Source organism: Xyrauchen texanus, chromosome 31, assembly GCF_025860055.1.
Source record: "Xyrauchen texanus isolate HMW12.3.18 chromosome 31, RBS_HiC_50CHRs, whole genome shotgun sequence".
NCBI lineage: Eukaryota > Metazoa > Chordata > Actinopteri > Cypriniformes > Catostomidae > Xyrauchen > Xyrauchen texanus.
In genome coordinates this window covers 696,851-718,387 of record NC_068306.1, presented here as the reverse complement: position 1 = coordinate 718,387, position 21,537 = coordinate 696,851, and the positions used below count along the sequence as shown (strand labels likewise).

At 38.8% G+C, this 21,537-nt stretch overlaps 1 protein-coding gene across 20 annotated transcripts in view; it reads left to right on the top strand.

Moving 5' to 3' along the window:
- The window catches only part of LOC127624957 (zinc finger protein 501-like), a 256,003-nt gene that overhangs the window by 217,011 nt on the left and 17,455 nt on the right, over positions 1 to 21,537 (top strand). For 5 of the 20 annotated variants that reach the window (XM_052099933.1, XM_052099932.1, XM_052099935.1 and 2 more), the window contains exons 2-3: positions 7,127 to 7,379; positions 17,570 to 19,238. The exons of 2 other annotated variants lie outside the window; for them this stretch is intronic. In XM_052099933.1, coding sequence (XP_051955893.1) covers positions 7,127 to 7,379; positions 17,570 to 18,843 — 1,527 coding nt within the window. In that variant the 3' untranslated portion in view covers positions 18,844 to 19,238. Of the gene's footprint in view, positions 1 to 3,450; positions 3,614 to 5,653; positions 5,738 to 7,126; positions 7,380 to 17,569; positions 19,239 to 21,537 lie in introns of those variants that run through there. 13 more of the 20 variants (XM_052099936.1, XM_052099937.1, XM_052099924.1 and 10 more) reach the window with 7 other exon arrangements.

Sequence of the window (21,537 nt, the reverse complement as noted above, 5' to 3'; positions counted from 1 at the left end):
TTACACCCACGCTCAAAAAATAACTACTGGGAAATTTGTTAGTCAGAGAGTACAATGAGTTTTTTTGGCACATGCATTAAGCAGGGAACGCAAATATTTATTTGGATAACTTTAAATAAAACATCCTATTGCATCCTATTGTTTTCAACGGCATTTAGCAGGAGGTGCTGTCTCGAAAAACAAGGGGTCTGAGAACGCGGGACTCTGTGTGCGGGTGTTATACGATCTTCCGAACAGCAGGAGGCGCTGTCTCGAAAAACGAGGGGTCTGAGAATGCGGGACTCGGTGCGGGACTGTACATAGACATAATAAATACATAGAAAAAAATAAATAAAATAAATACATAGACGCCCTATTGGCCGCTTTGGAACGTTGCTGCGATACGTCAACGCGTCCGCCATTTTGCGGAGGGCAAGACTGCGCTGTAATCAAATGCAAGTAAACGGCTGAGTTGCGGTTTTTCTGGATAAAAACAAAAATAACGTTTACATTTATCAACCGATTTCAGTGGTTCGTACATGGTGTAACGAGTACTTGTCATAAAAGTCGGTTTTAAGAAAATATTTAGATTTTCAGGAAATTTACTTTATAATATAAAATATAAGATAAAACTATACTATAAATCATGTCAACTCATGTCTCAACTTTCACAGCTCGCAAGCAAGCTATTTTAGTCTGACTAACTCCGGTGGCCAACTAACGTTACTATTACTAATTATATAACGACCAAATACGTAACCAAAAACAAATGTTCAGTCTTACTTGTGAAAAGTAATTCCCCGAGACCTGTTTTCAATAGTGCGGCAATTTGTACAGCCCCAAGCAGCACATTAGGCAGGCATTTTTCCTCAACTCCCGTTATGAGAGAAATGGGAATGTTGCCCTCCGCAATATGGCGGCCCGTTGACGTACGCTCCAGCGGTCAATAGGGCGTCTATGTATTTATTATGTCTATGGGACTGTAGATGCAGGCTCCGAGTCTGCAGCTTCATAATAGGCTCTATGCAGCGGGGATTGTGACGTGTTTCCGACTACACACTCTACTGGGCAAACAGTTTCTGGTTCCGTATTAGATCTGACGCGCGAAAGTTAACAAGGACAAACATTCTAGTTATTCTTATCTTGGCAGCTTAACTATGGAGAAAAGGGTTTTCCGATATCAAAAGCTAATGAGACCTAGTTCGGAACATTGTTGTGTGCCGTCGTGCCGGCAAGATACAACTCGACTGTGAGTTTTCATTCATTTCCCGTGGAAGAGGATCTCAGAAAAAAATGGATCGTTAAGATCAGGAGGGATGACTTCCAAGTCAACAAAAACACAAAGGTGTGTAGCATTCATTTCAAACCTGATGACTTTATGGAAGGGACTAGACTGAGACGTCTGAAAAAAGGTGCTTTCCCTACACTGTTTGAGTGGAACCGAGATCGAGTGTTTGGGAACGGCGAGAGACCGCTGCCCCCTGATCCTGACTCAGACGTAGAGCAAGATATGGACTTAAAAGTGGAGAGGACTGGACACGATTATTGTTCAGTTCCCGAAGCTGCAGCTGTGGACATGGTATTACATGAAAATGAGGAGTTGACAAGGGAGATAGAAGATCTACGGAAGCAGTTGGACCAGACCAAGATACTTCGCTTTGGTCTCCAGAGATTTGCTGGGTCCGATGAGGACATACGCTTTTATACAAGGTAAAATTATATTGCCTGTGATAAGCATTTGTAATAGCGTTGCCTTTGTCTTGAAAACACTAGTCCACGTTGTTATTAAATATTATTGGAGTTGTATAAGCTAGCTGCACGTAAAAGTAGGCTACATCGACCAAAATAATAACAACAACATAGGCTAACATAATTATAAGTATGAATAACATCTGTTGTCTTCAACAGCAATCAGAGTTAGTTTAATCATACATACTGAATTCCATAATTTTCATGACTCATGATGTATTACAAGATTGTTGTATCAGTTACTTGTAGTTCAGCATTCTTATTTCCTAAACTGGAAATTACTATACTATAAAGCTAAGTGTATGTCTTTTATGCCATGTGAGAACCAATGTACATTTATTTCTTGACAGATTTGCAACCTATAACCACCTGATGGCCTTCTGGGAACTGATTGAACCGGCAACACACAGAATGATTCGTGTCACCAACTCCAAAGTCACCAAGGAGTCTGGAAACACTCGGGCACTTCCTGCAATAGACGAGTTCTTCCTGATCATGATGCATCTTGCTTTGGGCCTCAAGCAAAAGGACCTTGGTCATCGCTTCCATGTACATCAGGCCACTGTGAGCCACATCATAACATCATAACAACCTGGGCCAACTTCCTGTACTTCCTGTACTTTGTCCTGGGGTCAGTGTGCATTTGGATGCCGAAAGAGAGAGTACGAGCCCATCTGCCAGAGGAATTTCATCTTTTCCGAGACACACAGGTTATCCTGGATTGTACTGAGATCCGCTGCCAAACATCTTCCTCATTGCTATTACAAAGTGAGGTTTTTTCAAACTATAAGTCTCACTGCACATTCAAGGCTTTAATAGGAATGGCACCTCACACTCTGTTCATAACTCTGATCAACAGACAAAACTAAGACAGTGTTTCCTTATGCATTTTTTATTATAATTTCATAATGCATAACATATGTATTTATTAACTAGCCTATACAAATCTAAATATATATGTATATATACATGTCTAATGTAATATAATAGATAGGTGTATATATATTATATTGTATAAATATAGTACGTGTGTGTGTGTATATATGTAAATATTGTTTATAGTGTAAATAAATAATACAATAAATATAATGCTGTATATTATAATTGAATGGACCACCAGTGGTATGTGGCCACACTGTAACACACAGTCATTAAATAAAGCAACATTTGTACAATTGTAGAAATTGAGTAATACTTAACTGGTTATCTAAAAATGACCTAAACACGCAAACACTTCAGTAGGTAGTGGTAAAAAAAAAAAAAAAAAAAAACAGATCTGCTCGGTCTCTAATGGTGCGCATTACATCAATATTTTTGTATATACGCTCAACAAGCATGTCCTCCTGCGCACATACAACAAAATCACACCACTCGAAACCTGTTAGGAGGATCTGACCTTGCACTTGCCAGTAATACTTGTGCTGCCTCCTAAGCTGCAAAGAACCATATGACATTTTGAGGTAGGGACAGTCAACATAACTCTGGATGTTGGGGCATTTTACCCTCGTAGTTGTCGATATAGCTGCCGAAGTACATTTTAAATCCTTTTTCCCGCTTGCTGTTGGGAGCAGCACATGATTTTTTTATGAGTCGGTCTACATCATTTACCGTCAGACGAGGTAAGTCCTGAAGACAACGACTATAAAAGAGAGCCATATCTGTCTGTGTATAAACAGGAAGTTGAACCGGAAGTTGATAGCCTAGTACACGCGAACCCGGAACTGCGACGTGCATAGAGCCTATATTGCTCTCAGTCCGCTTTTCAACTATTTCGACGCATCAACACTCCAGTCCAGCAGGAGGCGGAAATTCACCAGAAGTTGCAGAAAACACAAGAAGAAAAAGAAGACCTGAGATCCACAACACCGTTTGAGCGCTAAAATCGGTATGTGTTTTGTGTGTTTTACATTGACAGATTTAGATTTTTCTGTGCATGTTGTTTTTATCTCTTTGGTGTTTTAATGACTTTAAAAGAAGCTCATTATCGTCTGATGTAGTTTGTTTTGTTACGGTGAGAAAAACAACAAAACAGTTGAGAACCAGTAGATTATTTACACTTTCTGTCTGTCTGTGGCTAAACTCAAGCACTTTAAATTAAGATTCTCGTGTTGGCAGATATACATTTTCATTTTGATATGAATTGAATCTGCCCGTTTGATCCTATTATTAAATAAAGTCCGCTGGAAATGTCAGAGGTTTTTGCTCTTTAATGTGTTTTAATAACAGCATCATTCTTTCCTAACAGTGAGGAGCAATCTCACTGTAACAATAACCCGAAACTGTCATTTCAACATACTTGTGTTAAAGATTCATACCTGTAAAATTGTGTCTAATTAACTCATATATCCACAAAAAAAACCCTGTACCCATGTACATTTTTTTAACTTTTTTTTTAAAGAGGCCTTATTATGTTTTGTTGATTTTACCTTTACTTTAGTGTGTAATATAGCTCTTTGTGCATGTAAAATGTCCATTGAATATTCTTGCTTTAGTGATTTTACATTGAAAATTTAATTAATTAAAAAAAAAAAAAACACTTAAATCAAATACATTTCTAAATTCAAACTGCACTCCAAACTAATTGAAAAAGCTATTAAAATAATGAAGTGATCAAAATAATAAATAAATATATATATATCTATCATTAAAACAAATGTGATGCCGATACCTTGACTTCGATACCAATTTTATGAAATCTATTTTAACAAGATATAAAAAAATAAAACCAAAGTTTTTTTTAGGTAATGTACGTAACATTTGTTTTTTCAGTTAGTTGACTCTTTTTTTTTTTTTTTATATAGACTCAAAGAATCTCCTGATCCTTCTGGTCTCCTCATGCAAGGGTTGGCAGGGCCAGAGGCTATAACATTAATGTGAAGAGGAAAAAACAACAACAAGAAAGCTAAACTGTAAATTCAGCCAACCCTAATAACAAGTACGGTTTATCAAGATTGTTAGTTTAATGTGAGTTAAACTTGATCAGTTACTGTCAACCTTAAAGCATTTTTAGCTTTAGATTTAGCTAGCTATCTACAGCATACATCCAAACAATATCTAATGTTACGTAGGTCCCAGTTTATAGGACTATGTCACTGCACACAGAAACGTTAAGTTAACATGTACACAAGCATGTACCACTACAAGTTAGCCTATTTATTTTGTTGGTTTGTTTGCTAAATATTAACTTTACCTGTCGGAGTCCCAGTCATAGCAGTGCTGCATTCATCAGTAGTTTTGGAGGACTCGTGTGGTGGGCATGCTGGAGGAGGACTTGATTTGTCATGTTGACGGTCTTGGCAGCAATTATCTTGTCGCAAATATTGCATCACGTGCTGTTGGCATGGAGCCTGATGAAATTTAGCCACACTTTTGATCTTTTCCACATCTTTCACATGTATGGGGTTTGAGACGCATACACACTACAGCCTCACGTGTGAACCGCATCTCTGGACATAACCGGCATAACAATATTGTTTTTCCTTGATGTCTAAACACAGCCAATCACCAGCACTTTTAGATTTGGGCACATCTAGCATGCTACATGCTTATCGTTGATGAGATGAAACCCTTAGTTATCGAAATTGGGTACCGAACGACAAGACAGATTTCGATTGTTTAGAGGGAATTCGGTCTGTGCCTAAAATGTATCAAAATCTATATATATCAAAGCCCTATATATATATATATATATATATATATATATATATATATATATATATATATATATATATTAATAAACATTTACCATCAGGCAAGAATCTGTCTAAACATGCATGTGGAAAATGACTTACACAAATTAAGACATACAAAAATTCTAAATGTAAACATAATAAATATAATGATGATAATAATCACTGAAATATAAACCATGGTTCGAGGTGAACTTTTTAAAAAATTATTTTATATATTTTGTAATTTTTTACAGGCTGCAGAGTTGCGTTCACAATGAACTGCTCTGTGGAAATGAAGTGAACTGAACTCAATGTACCTCCTGACTTGGATATCTGAGGTCATTTACAGCATTCTCATAGATGATACTGTTCTTGCAACAAAAAAAATCAGAATACAGAAACAAAGTAAGAGTAAGAACCCTTTACGTGGCGGGTGTTCCACAAGACTGCACACCTCCGTACAAGTAGACATGGGCATAGATTATTTTCTGTCATCTGTTCTTAATAATATAATAAAGAGTGTTTCATTAAGTATGTGTCTACTGGCAAATTATATGTAATATTAATTTGATAATAATAGCCTAATAATAATAATAATTTAATACATGGGAAAAGAAGCTTGACACGGTCAAAGGTATCAGCTATATGCGATCACTCTGACCATCGTCGATTCCCGAGATCATAAACTGTCGGCACAACCCTAATGTGCATTTTTCTCTAAATTAACAAAATGTTCAGACCGTCTCCTTGCTGGTTTTTCTGACACATAATCATTACATCTTTTGCCGGTGTCACTTCTGCTCGCATTATGCGTGCGCTTGTAAAATAAATATTTTAAAGGCTCGTTATTATGGTTTGGTATTTCTTTGCTAACACTGTTCTACATTACAATGTTACTTATAACATTCTTTCTCAGCCCTGGAACGTAAACCATTTTCTGATGCCCCCAAAATATATATTTAAGTAATTAAAATAATATCATAAATATTATCATAGTTGACTAATGGCTTAAACTATCGACTACTAGTTGACTAGGAAAATCTTTGGTCGGGGGGCCAACATTTAAAAAAATATATATTTTGCTGGATTTTTTTTGTCTTTTACCCAAGAAAGTTGGTGCAGTTCCCACTATTTTGGGACATTCTTGCACTTCAGGATAACAACCTGTAAGTATGCTTGATTATTTGTGGATTTATTTGCTATCGAGAGTTAAAATGAGGAGTTTTGTGTTGTAACAACAGTGTACACCCAGTGCACAGCTGTAGGCCTCTGCTAACCTGATAGCTAATGTTATTGTGTTGAAATAGTTTTGCTATTCATGGTAGTCCATGGCTAACTTGATCACTAACTGTGAGTAAGCCTCTGTTCGTCATTCATATCTCGGGTGAAAAAGGTTCGGCTACACCCATTTCAGAAAAAGATGACTGATTTAGATGCACGTGTCTTTTACTTGAATCTTTGTCAGGTCACAATATCGACGTTGTACTTGTAAGAAAGCTACAAAAGTAAAACACCACTGTGAAACGTCCTGCTCAAGTTGTGCTTGTGAAGGTGTTTCTGGTCGATCAGCTAGTTCTTCCAAACTTTCATTATCTATGCCACTGATGCCATAGTTACAATAGTGTTTACAGCTGCTCAGCAAGACTCGGGAGCTGAACCTCATTTATGATAAGGGTTTGAGTTTGATGAATGTTAGTCCATAATTATGATGATGTTTTTGTGTTCAGATGTTCATCATGAGAGAGCAGGTGGATGTGATTCATGCTGGAGAACAGCAGATGCTGCAGACACCAGTGAAGATGTGTTCAGTGAAGCTGCTGGACTGCAGGAACCTGATGAAGATGAGAGGAGAAACCACAGCTGTGGTACAACAGAGTGATGATGATGATGAAACCACAGCAGAGGAACAACAGAGTGATGATGATGAGGATGAAACCACAGCAGAGGAACAACTGAGCGATGATGATTTTATTCCTTCAGGTGTGTTTTTGAGGTGTCACCATTTACTTAAATTGTTTAGAAAAAATTCTAATTTAATTTTGACTGTGAATGGTGACTGGGGTAATTATATCTAAATCATTATTATCATGAAATGCAGTATTGATTGTATTAATCAGGGGCGTTTCCTTGTATTTGATCACAGGACTACCATTGAACGATCTCATTAATAGGTTAAAAGGGAGAGTAGAGAGAGAAACATCACAGATAACAAGAATCTTAAAGGTGTACTTAGTAATTCTAATCCAATACACTTTTTGCCAAATTCTATAAATATCTCCAGCCAATCAGCAACAGGGGGTGGTTCTTGCATGTGCACAGGATGTGGAGTGGGGGCAGAGTGAGAGGGAAATTAATTAGATGGCAAATCTGGCTGATGTGAACTTTCTAATCTCCAAAGAGTACAAGTGGCTGAAAAACGGACCAAGAGAAATAGGTCAGATGAGTATGAACTAAAAAAGAAGGATTATGATAAGTCGAGGGCTAGGAGCCGCGTCAACATCGGCGAGGCTTTTCAGCAGTGGAGAGACCTCAGAGAGTAAAAGGCTTGAAGACAGATGCAGAAGTTGCTCTTTTTTCGATAGGTGGGTAACATAAATTTTGCTTTGTTTCACTGAACCCATATATGCTGTTGTTGTGATGTTAGATTTAGTAGCAGTAGACATGAGTGTCTGGAGCTGGTGAGTGTAAAACCTTCTCGCTTGCATGAATTTGGGGGGGGGGGCTTCCAAAGGAGCACTGAAGGGAGGGGTGTGTTTATTTTTGCAGTTGAGTTCTAATATCAATATTGTTTCACAGGAATCGCTGAGTGCACCTTTAAAGATCACTTTTTATTTCTGTGCTTGTGTGCTGTTTGACTGACAGGCAGCTTCTGTGTGTGTTCTTTATTTGTGTGTGCTCTGAGAGCGCTATTGGTAATATGGATATGTGCCTAAACTGTGAAATGTATATACTAGAAACCCTAACTAGAAAAAAGATTTGGTCAAAATGTCTATTTTTTTTTTTTTTTTTTTAGGTATGAATATAAACGTAGTCTGTTAAAGACCACTCACTGTATTCACATATTTTATATAATAGATAATGTTTGATAAATTTAGAAAAAGTGTGATAATTTTAATCCGTTTAAAAGTACTAATGTCAAAAAATCATCTAGTGAAAAACTGATTTAAGTGAGGAATAATTGACTCCAGCCCATTAAATTACTGAAACATAATGCACACCCTGAGGCCAAAGTCAATTCCTCTGCTTGTACCACAGTCACCACTCCTTGGGACATTCTTCAGGTCCAAAAAAAACTAGTAAACTTAGCAAAAAAGAAGTGTCCCTTTTTCAGGAGACTGTAATTTAAAGTCCAAATAAATGTACAAATCTTTATTGTAAAGGGTTTAAACAATGTTTCCATGCTTGTTCAATGAACCATAAACAATTAATGAACATGCATTTATGGAACAGTCTATAAGACACTAACAGCTTACAGATGGTAGTCACAGTTATAAAAACTTAGGACACTAAATAGAACTTTCTACTGACCAAAGGAAAGATCTCCAGGGTCCCTGCTCACCTGCGTGAAACTGCCTTAGGCATGCTTCCGCAGTGTGAGACACCTAAGACAGTGCTACAGGGAGACATGAAGAACAGCTGATCGTCCTCGCAGTGGCAGACCACGTGTAACAACACCTGCACAGGATCGGTACATCTGAATATCACACCTGCGGGACAGGCACAGGATGGCAAAAACAATTGCCTGAGTTACACCAGGAACACACAATCCCTCCATCAGTGCTCAGACTGTCCGCAATAGGCTGAGAGAGGCTGGACTGAGGGCTTGTAGGCCTGTTGTAAGACAGGTCCTGACCAGACATCACTGGCAACAACGTCGCCTCTGGGCACAAACTCACTTTCTCTGGACCAGAAAAGCCCGGATCTCAATCACATTGAGCACGTCTGGGACCTGTTGGATCTGAAGGTGATGTCTAGGACCATTCCACCCAGAAATGTCCAGGAACTTGCAAGTGCCTTGGTGGAAGTGTGGGATAACATCTTAGAGCAAGAACTGGCAAATCTGGTGCAGTCCATGAGGAGGAGATGCACTGCAGTACTTAATGCAGCTGGTGGCCACACCAGATACTGACTGTTGTTGAATCATTTTATGTTCATACAAATATTTACATGTTAATTTTCCTGAAAATAAAAGCAGTTGAAAGTGAGAGGACGTTTCTTTTTTGCTGAGTTAAGAATCACTTAATTACAAACTTTTACTTTTTCAATTTCTGAGGGTTTATTAAATACTCGATACTGTTAAAGCACAGTTTTTCTTAATTTTGACTTTTGTTCTATTGTTTTTATTTGTTCTGTTGCTTGTGATTTCTTTCTTCTTTATTACTGATTGTTTACTTGAACTATTAGGCTTCTTGAGAACAATGTTTACTTAACAAAATTGTTGGTATTCGTTTCCGTTGCATTTCGTGGAGATTGCGCTTCCACCGGCTAAAATACTCTGAAATTAGTTGTATCTACTCTGCATCTATTATCGCATCTCTGACAGTAATGGTATTTAAAATATTCTCTTCTCTAGAGTTTATTTTTTCAAGCCAACTAATAGCTATGTTCACGGATAGTCGACATTCGGTTAACCGTTTGACAACACTAAAGGAATACCAAAACATTTTGTTATTCTACACATGCCTCTGCACTGTTTTTCAACAGTTGAATTCAGAAGTTTACATACACCTTAGCCAAATACATTTAAAGTCACAATTCCTGACATTTAATCATAGAAAACATTCCCTGTCTTGGGTTCAGTTAGGATCACCATTTTATTTTAATATGTGAAATGTCAGAATAATAGTAGAGAGAATGATTTATTTCAGATTTTATTTTTTCATCACATTCCCAGTGGGTCAGACATTTACATACACTTTGTTAGTATTTGGTGGGATTGCCATTAGTCGAGTGGTTTTTATTGTCGTTCAGCCATATACAGTTGGTACAGTACACAGTGAAATGAGACAACATTCCTCCACTCTGGACATGTGCAAAAATCTCAGCTGTCCTCACTATCCTCTGCAGGGCTTTGTGGTCCGAAATGGTGCAAGTCCCAAACCAGGCTGTGATGCAGCTGCTCAGGATGCTCTCAATAGTCCCTCAATAGAATGTGGTGAGGATGGGGGGTGGGAGATGTGCTTTTCTCAGCCTTCAAAGAAAGTAGAGACGCTACTGGGCTTTCTTGGTAACCGAGCTGGTGTTGAGGGACCAGGTGAGGTTCTTCGCCAGGTGAACACCAAGGAATTTGGTGCTCTTGACGATCTCCACAGAGGAGCAGTCGATGTTCAGCAGAGAGCGGTCACTCTTTGCTCTCCTAAAGTCAACAACCATCTCTTTTGTTTTCCACATTCAGAGACAGGTTGTTGGCTCTACACCAGTCCGTTAGCCGCTGCACCTTCTCTCTGTATGTTCTTGCTGATGAGACCCACCACGGTCATTTCATCGGCGAACTTGATGATGTGGTTCGAGCTGTGCATTGCTGCACAGTCGTGAGTCAGCAGATTGAAAAGTAGTGGACTGAGCACACAGCCCTGGGGGGCCCCTGTGCTTAGTGTGGTGATGGAGGAGATGTATTCCCGATCCGGACTGACTGAGGTCTCCCAGTCAGGAAGTCCAGGATCCAGTTGCAGAGGGAGTTGTCCAGGCCCAGCAGGTTCAGCTTTCCAGTCAGATGCTGAGGAATTATTGTGTTGAATGCTGAGCTGAAGTCTATGAACAGCATTCAAATGTATGAGTCGTTTTTATTTAGGTGGGTGAGAGCAAGATGGAGGGTGGTGGTGATGGGTCATCTGTTTAATTGTTTGGATGATATGTGAACTGCAGTGGGTCTAGTGAGGGGGGCAGCTGGGTCTTAATGTGCCTCATGACAAGCCTCTCGAAGCACTTGATGATGATGGGTGTGAGTGTGACGGGATGATAGTCGTTGAGGCAGGACACTGAAGACTTCTTTGGCATGGGGATGATGGTGGTGGAACAACGGCGCTGCTCAGAGAGATGTTGAAGTTGTCAGTAAGAACATCTGCCATCTGGTCTGCACATCCTCTGAGCACTCTGCCAGGACTCTATGTAGAGTTTTCCTGACATCAGCCATGGTAAGACAGAGCACTTGGTCGTTGGGAAAAGGGATGGTCTTCCACGGCACCACGTTGTTCTGCACCTCAAACAGAGCGTAGAAGTCGTTCAGCACATCTGGAAGCGAGGAATCTTTGTCACAGGCAATTGATGTTGTTCTGTAGTTGGTGATGGCCTGGATGCCCTGTTACATGCGCTGCATGTCGCCACTGTCCTGGAAGTGACTCTGGATTCTCTGGGCGTGTGCACGCTTTGCCTCTCTGATGGCCCAGGACAGTTTGGGCCTTGCTGTTTTTAGGGCCACCTTGTCACCTGCTCTGAAGGCGGAGTCTCGGGTCCTCAGCAGTGCACGCACCTCCACAGGTACATCTCCAAATCATTAGACCTCCTATCAGAAGCTAATTGTCTAAAAGCTTGACATAATTTTCTGGAATTTTCCAATCTGCTTAAAGGCACATTTAACTATGTAACTTCTGACCCACTGGAATTGTGAAAAATGACTCCTGTCATGCACAAAGTAGATGTCCTAAATGACTTGCCAAAACTATTATTTGCTAATAGAAAATATGTGGAATGGTTAAAATTTGTATTAATTACTTCAACCTAAGTGTATGTAAACTTCAACTGTAGGTACTTTAAACAGTCCTGTCCAGCAGGTGGCTGAAATTCACCAGAAGTTGTTTTGTGAACCACCAGAAAACACAAGAAGAAGAGCTGAAATTTTATGCGCTCAGTTTGGTATGCGTTCAATATGTTTTACATTATTTGTGACATTTGTATTTATTTGTAAGTATATTTTTTTATGTCCTGGTTCCAGCCTGGTTGGCACACTGATTGTTTTCATGCAATTTCTTGCTATTGTCTCTGCTATTGTTTGCAGAGAATAGAAGCAATTTTGTCGCATTGCACATTGATGTGATGATACTTTCTCATTTTCAGTAAATAATCTGAAAAGTATCTGGTTACCATGGCAATGACATCATGTGCTTGGCATGTTTTACTGTCACAGTTAATGTTCATTTCCTCAGGAGCACTGAGGTAAATCAGCAATGTTTATGCAGTACTAGCACTTAAATGTTAAAATATGTACCTGCCTTGACAAGTCATTTGATAATTACACGTGCAATATGACATCATATGGATAGAATAGGCTACACAGAATTTGTTGATCAAAAAAAGCTAAAAATGTGGTAAAATCATGAAAACAAAAATCGAAATAAAATATAAATGTTCATAAACTACATAGCTTATACAGTTAAGTGCAGAAGTTTGCACTCACTTTTGTTTTAGAAGTTTTTACATCCCTTTCAAAATGTATACAAAAATAACAGAAAAAATATTATGCATATATAACTTTTATAGGGCGTTTTCAGACATTTTGCTCATTTGGTTTGTTACAAAACAGGAGCTAAAATTGTCACAATGATACATTTGTATTTTCTTCAGTTCGCATTCACAAGGCAACATTTCAAAATGGACCAAAACTGTGTCAATAAAAGTAATATGTAAGCAAACTGTCCCCTTATTGGTCAGGATGTTTGTGCACTGTTCTGGGATTTAGCGCATCCATTGATATACAGGTAAGAATGTTGTCAACCGTAACACATTTTCATGTGTTATTTATGTCAAGCTCATGCAAAACATCACCGCTTTGCATTGTGCAGAATGCACGTTCCAGACAGAGTAAATACACTTTATCTGACACAGGAATTAAATGCAATTTAAAATTTGAGGCATGGTTATTTTTGTCCATCATTTTTTGCTTTTTCATTACTTCTGCATTGAAAGCAGAGAGAAGCCACATAATTATTATATTTTTTTTAATCTGTCAAATTTGCTGACGTCGTCCTATCTGTGTTTTGCCGCTATATGAGAGAAGCAATCATACTAAAATTACCTCAGGAATCATAAATCATATCCTAGTTTAAACATGCAACTATCTAGGTTATTTATGTGATTTGATGATGAATTACTGTGAGGTGCTAACCTACAAATGTCTTCTCCAAAGATCCATCAGGTATGTTCCTGGATCCGTTGGATCAGATTGCATTCTCACCACAAGCGAACCGCTCTTGCAAAAGTTAGTTTGCAATCGGTCCGAGACGACCTCATTCAGGTGGTCTCAGACCGATTGTTTTGGTGCATATCCGAACGCGATTGCCGTGTTCATATATGCCTAAACAAACCGAACCAAGGGAGAAAATGCAACAGTTGAAAGTGCCCTCATTCTCACACCATTATATGTAAGGGTATTTGACTAAATTAAACTGTCCTTATCGTAAATTATTCGGTAATGGAATTAGTCGTGTTCGACAACCATTATAAATGAGAAAAAATGTAAAATAACTAGATTATTTGTCTGAATAAATTCTCCACCATTACGTAATGCAACGTATCAACAATTTCTCACAATACTCACAATTTCTACTGTAAGGAATTAGCTTTAATAATTTAATTATGATTAATTAACTTATTGGAGCGATATTATTCTCATGGCTTATTGAAAATAATATCACACGTATTTAGGTACAGCTTTGAAGCTAAATCTTTTAGAAACAGGGATGAGATTATTCATCAAAATATACCACAGTCATTCATCTTTGAATATAGACAACCTTTTTTGCTATTCTAAACATACATCTAATCTAACACATATATACATGAGACAGGTTGGTGAGAAGAGTGACAGAATGTGAAATAAATGATCAATACAGTGAAAATGAACTTTATGGAGTCTGTTGACAGCCTTGAGAACATTTACCCTTTAATCTACATCGATTTGCTATCGGATTACCCAAATTATCTAACTAATACACCAGCACTTTGAGCACAATATTGGAGATGTATTTGTGTGTAGTGGTATTTCCTGGCGTTCTTTGTGTTGCTTCGTTCTTGGTCGAAGGTTTGTTCCATCGATGTTTTGGACCTCTGTAAGATCGAAGTTATTGTCTGTATGAATGATGAGATTTGGCTTTGAATTGAGGCCTTCTCTTGGGTGTTACGTTCCACGTGTGTTTGTGTTTTGCTTTCTCTTTTCTTTTGTGCTCTTTTTCTATTTGCGCTCCTGGGACTTGACTCATTGGCTGCTTGTTAGGCGTGACGTCATCACGTTATGCATCACCTGTGACGTCCACCAATCCCTGGACGCTTCTGCTGATTTAAAAGCCCCATTGAAGAAAAGCGTGAAAAAGCAGCGCGAAATCTCAGCACACATCCATGCGTTGATCGTTGGTAGAATTAAGTTTACGTGTATGTCTTGTGATTATTATTATTTATGTTGATACCTACTTGTTGGTTCAGAGATGGTTAAACTTGGTTATAAATTTGTGAGTATGACTAATGACTGAAATTGAGCGCAGTTTACCTTGTTCTAAAACAGTGTTGTACGCAGTAGCCCAACTGTAGACCAATTAGAGTGAAGCTTGTATTGTGAGTTGTCTAATCCTCATTCTGTCTCTGCAATTAAGAAAGACCACGGTAGATAGCATTCTAATTGTTAGTTTAGTCGGAGAGCGGTCGTCATTCATTGTTGTTTTGTTTGTTTAGTTAGTTAGTATAGTTTAGGTAAGGCGTCGACTACGCCGAAGATTGCAGGTTGTTTTCTGCATTTTCTTTTTGGTAGTTAGTTCTAGAGGTTTTGGGTTAAATAGATATGGGGGTTTTGTTTTGATTATTTCGTTAATTTGACGACCCTCTTGCTTTTTTGGTTATTCATGTTTTCTTTTACATTTACTATATATTTTGTAACGTCCTCACTCTTCGGTGACTGAATAAACGTTTTCAATGTTAAGGACCTAGTTTCTATGATTGTTTTTTTCCACCTGCTCATCTAGCCGCAGTACCTCACTTAACTGTTACGCAATCATCCCGCTAACATCTTTTAAACACGTAACAGTGAACCATAGAGAGTTATGAGCTTTCTCGGGATGTCGAGTCACGAGCTTCCTTGGACTTCACATGGCATGGACCTGGTTCCAACGAGATCTCGAGAAGACCACGAGGGAAGAGTCAGAACGAAGTCTGAGCTGTCCACAGAGCAGGAGAGATGATGAGAGAGATGAGGGTAAGGAAGCGTGTTCTTCCTGTTTGGAAACATTTGAACTGAAATTGCATCCCCAAAGGTGTCCTGTGCCAATCAGAAGTGACTTTTCAGAGTCACATGGTCAACTGGGCTTTTCTGACAGTTGATTTATGGTCCTTTGTTCTCCCACTCAAAAATAGTGCATATTTAATCATAAACATTTATATCTTGAGAATGGTATAAGAGACACGATATTCGTTGTGATCAGCTTTCTCTGTATATGCCAGCGAACGCTTAAATCCTAAACATGACATATTTTTCATGAATATTATACGTGTAGTTAACAAAACATGAACATCCCTGGTTACAAAACCATACTGGTTAATTCATTGGTTATACAACATGGATGAAACATCACACACATTTTAAAGAGGTACATCAGTCTATAATCATTAAATTGTCAGTTATACAAGTTACAAGTTTTCAAGTCATATGGGATCTAGACAAGTCTCTTTGTTAGTTTTGTTGGCCAGATGTTAGACTAAGACCAATGTCTTTCCATTTATGACATTGTGGAATTCCAGGATTAAGATAGGGTAAATCCTAGATTGAAATCATGTCGTTTCAATTATTCTGCATGGATAATCAAAAACAAAGGCACCAAACGAGCAAGATGTGAAACGCCCTTAAACTATAATGCATTTCCTCTCTTAAAATAACTCCCTTATATTAAACACGTTACATTAATCATATACATATTGAATAAATGGCTCACCAATTGAGATGGGTATGCTAGATATTATAGGACTGCATAAAATTAAAACTCCCCCCTCGTGGCATCACGGCATGCAAGAACATTGTTCGGTTCTGTTCCTGGAATTGCGCATCATTGCAGGTATGGCATTGCCGGCCGACATCAAGCATTGCGGGGTAAGTATCTGTGCAATTGTGAGGTCAGCTCAAGGTCCTTTTATATATCAAATTTGACACTGTTAGCAAGGTTGAGCTCATTTGCTAAAAAACTTCATGCAACAATGTAAAAACAGGTTTCTAGTGTGCAAGCAAATGTGAGTGAAAATTACTGCGTGTGAATGTGGAAAATGATTTGGCCACACCGGATGTCTCACACCTGTCATCAAAGCATGAACTTATGCAATCAGAATCAAAACTCCCTGTTTATCTAACCTTAAATACAAATGACGTTTTAAACACAAAAAAAAGACAAACTAAAATTGTAGACGACTGAAGTGTGTGAGTCTGGTGAAACAGTGAAGGATCAACTTTACTTGCTATCACTAAACTACGTCACCTAGCGGTGTGCTGGGCTGGCGAATAAAGATATTTGTGTGATGCATGACACCTGAGTATATGCATTTTTGTTTTACCACAGAAGATACGGTTATTTCATTGCATATTTATCTGACCTTAATGACAACCATTTTGGTGTTTCTATACTAGAGGGCATACAAAATATTTTTTTTCAGTGAGAAATACATGAACTGGATTTGAATGTTATTTTAGGCTAATGAAATTAAAAGAACGGTAAATCTCAGAACTTTATTTTTGTACCCCCATTGTCACCTCATATACCCCCAGGGGTATACGTACGCCAGTTTGGGAAACACTGTAGTAGAGAAATATAGCTGATAAAATGTGTCTGATCAGAAGGTAAAAGTTATTTCCACATTCTGGTGGTTGGGAGCAGAGGTATTCAAGCCTTAATATACTTTAATACGAGTTTCAAAATAATGGAGACCTGTGGAAAGTTACATTTTTAAACTTTAAATTTTGACCCTTCTTGAGCTCCCTAGACATTTACATTTGGAGAAAATATTTGCATATTGTGTTCCCTTCAATTATATCCAAAATATTCTATAGTTGGTTTTAAAAAAAAGTCTTTATCTTTAGAAAACTTGAAGGAACCCTGTATGAATAAACCAAACAAAAATCACAAATATATACTGGACATTTGTCGTGTTCTGCAATTAAAGGTGTAAAACATTTAACTAATTAAAACTTATTGTGTTTGTTGTAGAGCTGATGGAAGTGAGAGAAGAATGTGAAGAGCTGAAGGAACTGGAGGAGGAACAACAACATGGTTTCATAACGGGAGGAAAATCTTTAAGTGGCTCAAAGACAGAAGACAATTTCTCACCTAAAAATCCTCGAAGATCAGCCAAGAAATCTTTCACCTGCTCTCAGTGTGGAACATGTTTCCCATGTAAAAGCCATTTTAATATACACATGAGAGTTCATACTGGAGAGAAACCTTACACGTGCCATCAGTGTGGAAAAAGTTTTGCATATTCAACCAGTCTCAAGAGACATCTCTTTTGTCACTCTGAAGAAAAGTCATTTGAATGTGATCAGTGTGGTAAAACATTTGTTATGGCACAGTCCCTAAAACAACATCTGAAAATTCACACAAATGAGAAGTCTTACAAGTGTTCTTTTTGTGGAAAGAGTTTTAAACATCACTTCTATTTGAAAGAGCACCAGAAAATTCATACCAGTGTGGCGGCTCACATGTGCTTTGAATGTGGGAAGTTCTTTATTACAGCCAACAGCTTGAAACTGCACCAAAGAATTCATACTGGAGAGAAACCTTACAAGTGCTCACACTGTGGAAAGAGTTTCACTCGATCAGAACACCTGAAATCACATGAGAGAATTCATACTGGAGAGAAACCTTACAAGTGCTCACACTGTGGAAAGAGTTTCACTCAGTCAGCAAACCTGAAAACACACGAGAGATTTCATACTGGAGAGAAACCTTACAAGTGCTCACACTGTGGAAAGAGTTTCACTCGGTCAGAACACCTGAAATCACACGAGAGAATTCATACTGGAGAGAAACCTTACAAGTGCTCACACTGTGAAAAGAGATTCACTGAGTCAAAAACCCTGAAATTACACAAGAGAATTCATACTGGAGAGAAACCTTACAAGTGCTCACACTGTGAAAAGAGTTTCACTGAGTCAAAAACCCTGAAATTACACAAGAGAATTCATACTGGAGAGAAACCATACAAGTGCTCATACTGTGGAAAGAGTTTCACTCAGTTAGCACACCTGAAAACACATGAGAGAATTCATACTGGAGAGAAACCATACAAGTGCTCACTCTGTGGAAAGAGTTTCACTCAGTCAGAAAACCTGAAAACACATGAGAGAATTCATACTGGAGAGAAACCATACAAGTGCTCACTCTGTGGAAAGAGTTTCACTTGGTCAGTAAGCCTGAAATCACATGAGAGAATTCATACTGGAGAGAAACCTTACCACTCAGGGCCTGAAATTAATTTCTGAAAATGGGGAGGGAATTCCCCCCTAAAGCCCTCGATATACTTCCTTCGAAATGAAATAATGAACGGGTGGGACATAATCTAGAACAAATTCTGGCCAAAAAGGTGTTTTTGTGTTCGTTACGATGGTTTGTAACGGCTCACTGGGGTGAACTTTAGGAACAACCTTTTATGTTGTTCAGTGAGTCAAAATCAGTCGACATGAACATGTTGATGTGCAGAGTTATTAGCAAGCTGGTGCAAATGTACCTACATCTGTACGACCATTCGCTTAAGAGATATTTTCCAAGACCAAGTCACTTTTCTCAATTCCTGAGTTGCCAGAAATCAACTTTTTCATTAAGGGGCATTATTTGATTTCCCAAATGTTGGGTATTCTAACCTTATAAAATGATATTGTCATCCTTTTATGTTATAATTAAAAAAATATTAAAATTTGAAAAATGGTGTGTTTCAATAATAACAAAATTGCATGATCAGTACATTGCGTATGTGCGTTGTTACTGAAACTTTTTTCCTCATTCACATATTTCCAAATATTTTGGCTAATAAATTAACATAATTAAAACTAATGCACCGACATAGAGGAGGTGACAGCTGTAGCGTTTTTAGGGGTTTCAATGAAAGTTCGCTAACTGTTTAGGTTAGCAGTGCTGTGTTGACGATATGTCGTCGGCAGGTTGCGCATGTGTGGTTAGTTGCCCCAGATGAGTCTCTTTAGGACTTCCCATGACCTTTCATCTCCATAGCAACCAACACCATTGATTTGTGATCTGGGTCAATACTAATGAAAACAGTTTCATCGATGCATATGAACGTCAGCACTCTCCACTGCACAAATAAACAGTAATCAGTTAAAGGGCCCAGATTCTCACGCTAATATATGTAGCGAATTTGGTATGATAAATGTACACTGCGTGGGTTAAAGTGTTGTGTACATTACCATCATCTGTAAGGGAAACGGTACGTGAGAGCTAGGAGTTAAATTAAACGGTCCTATTTCTACATTACTATGTCAGGAAATTTATAATGGAATCAGTTGTGTTTGACAACCGTTATAATTTAGATAAATGGCAAATAACTTGATTATTTGTCTGAATAAAATTCTCCACCATTAAATTCGTGATACAATATCTCGTTTTATCAGCTCACAATTTCTACTGTAGTGAATTAGCTTTAATAAGAGAATTATGATTAATTCTGTGTAAAATGTGTGGCAATGATAACACATAAAATGTGTGGCTGTCTTTTGTATTTGTTGTGGCAAAAACAATAATTAAACAAAATAGCATCACACGATAAGAGACATCAGGATCCAAATTATATTTTAAAAGATAGTTTATTCTTTTAAAAGAGGTTTGTTCACAGAAATACCGCGACAGCTACCTCGCAATAGGAACAAAAACCTAACTCACACAGAAAACACATGGCCTATTTATACCCCCCTGTCCTCAAAGTCCCTTCTTCTGTAATTTTCCACTCATCCCAGTAAAACCAGATTTAGCTGGTTTTAGAAATAAAAATGGCTCTTCTAAGCCCCCTGGGTTTTACTGTCCTTACATCTGTGAGGTCATTAAAAGGCCATATAAACGCTATCTTGTCCTGAAGACAGTGACCCGTTTGCCATCACCCAACGTTCCCGAGATGCCTGCTGGAAGGACCACGACGTCGAGGGAGTTGTCGACCGAGTGGTGCTGGTGCAGCTGATCCATCGGCTACAGAAAGGAATGGCAGAGTGGGTCCAGTGCCACCACCCGGCATTGCTGGGGGAAGCTGTCCAACTGATGGTGTACCACAGGGTGGACAAGCCCTCTTACTTTCTCTCCCCTCCCCCTGTGTTTTCCCCAATCTCTTCTCCCTCTCCTTTCACTCTGCTCTCTCCCCACAGCCCATCCCAGTACCACGGAGGCTTGGAATCCCGCTGCCGAAGCCTTCTTCCCGTCCGCAGGGGTGCGCCTCACCCATCTCCTAATTCTGGGAACTAATTGGCTAGATGGGTTCTGCAAGAAAGCAGCCAGATGTGAAATGTGTGATGTTTTTGCAGGGGAGGCTTCATCAACTCCACATCAGGATGACGTGGGGGGTGGGGGGGCTTCAACCATCCTGCCATTTGGGGGTTTCCTGAAAGGGATTTCCCTCTAGAGCAGTCTAGAGATGAAACCTCAGGCATGCCCTTGACCAAGTCAAAGTCATTGATGGTCAGCGTCTTCAGCCAAACTTCGCACTTTGATATCCTTTTTTTGCCATAATAAAACAGCGGTTGTATCGGTGTATTTAATACTGCAGAGTCCCATCGCTCACTATAATCCGATGTCACTTAGGGGAGAGGAAAACACTGAACGGAATAATGACCCGGTTTTATTGGCCAGGCATTTGAAAAAGATGAATGAATGTAAATGGTGTCACGGCCGGCTCACAAGCCACGACAAAGAAGGAGATGACACGTTAAAGTGGTGTGCAAAAAGGAATAACATTTATTAAAGTAAAAGTAATACAGTGAGAGAATAGACCAAAACGGGAACAAGACAATAACTAGGACAACAACAAAATGGCACGAGGGGAGAGCGCGCCGTCACGACCGAAGGGAGCTGCTTTAGTTTGCCGGCATCAGCTCTAGCACAGGTGTAAACCATCAGTCATCATGACGTCACTCACTCCAACTCCAACCTACAAAACAAGTGACAAAAACAACCGAACC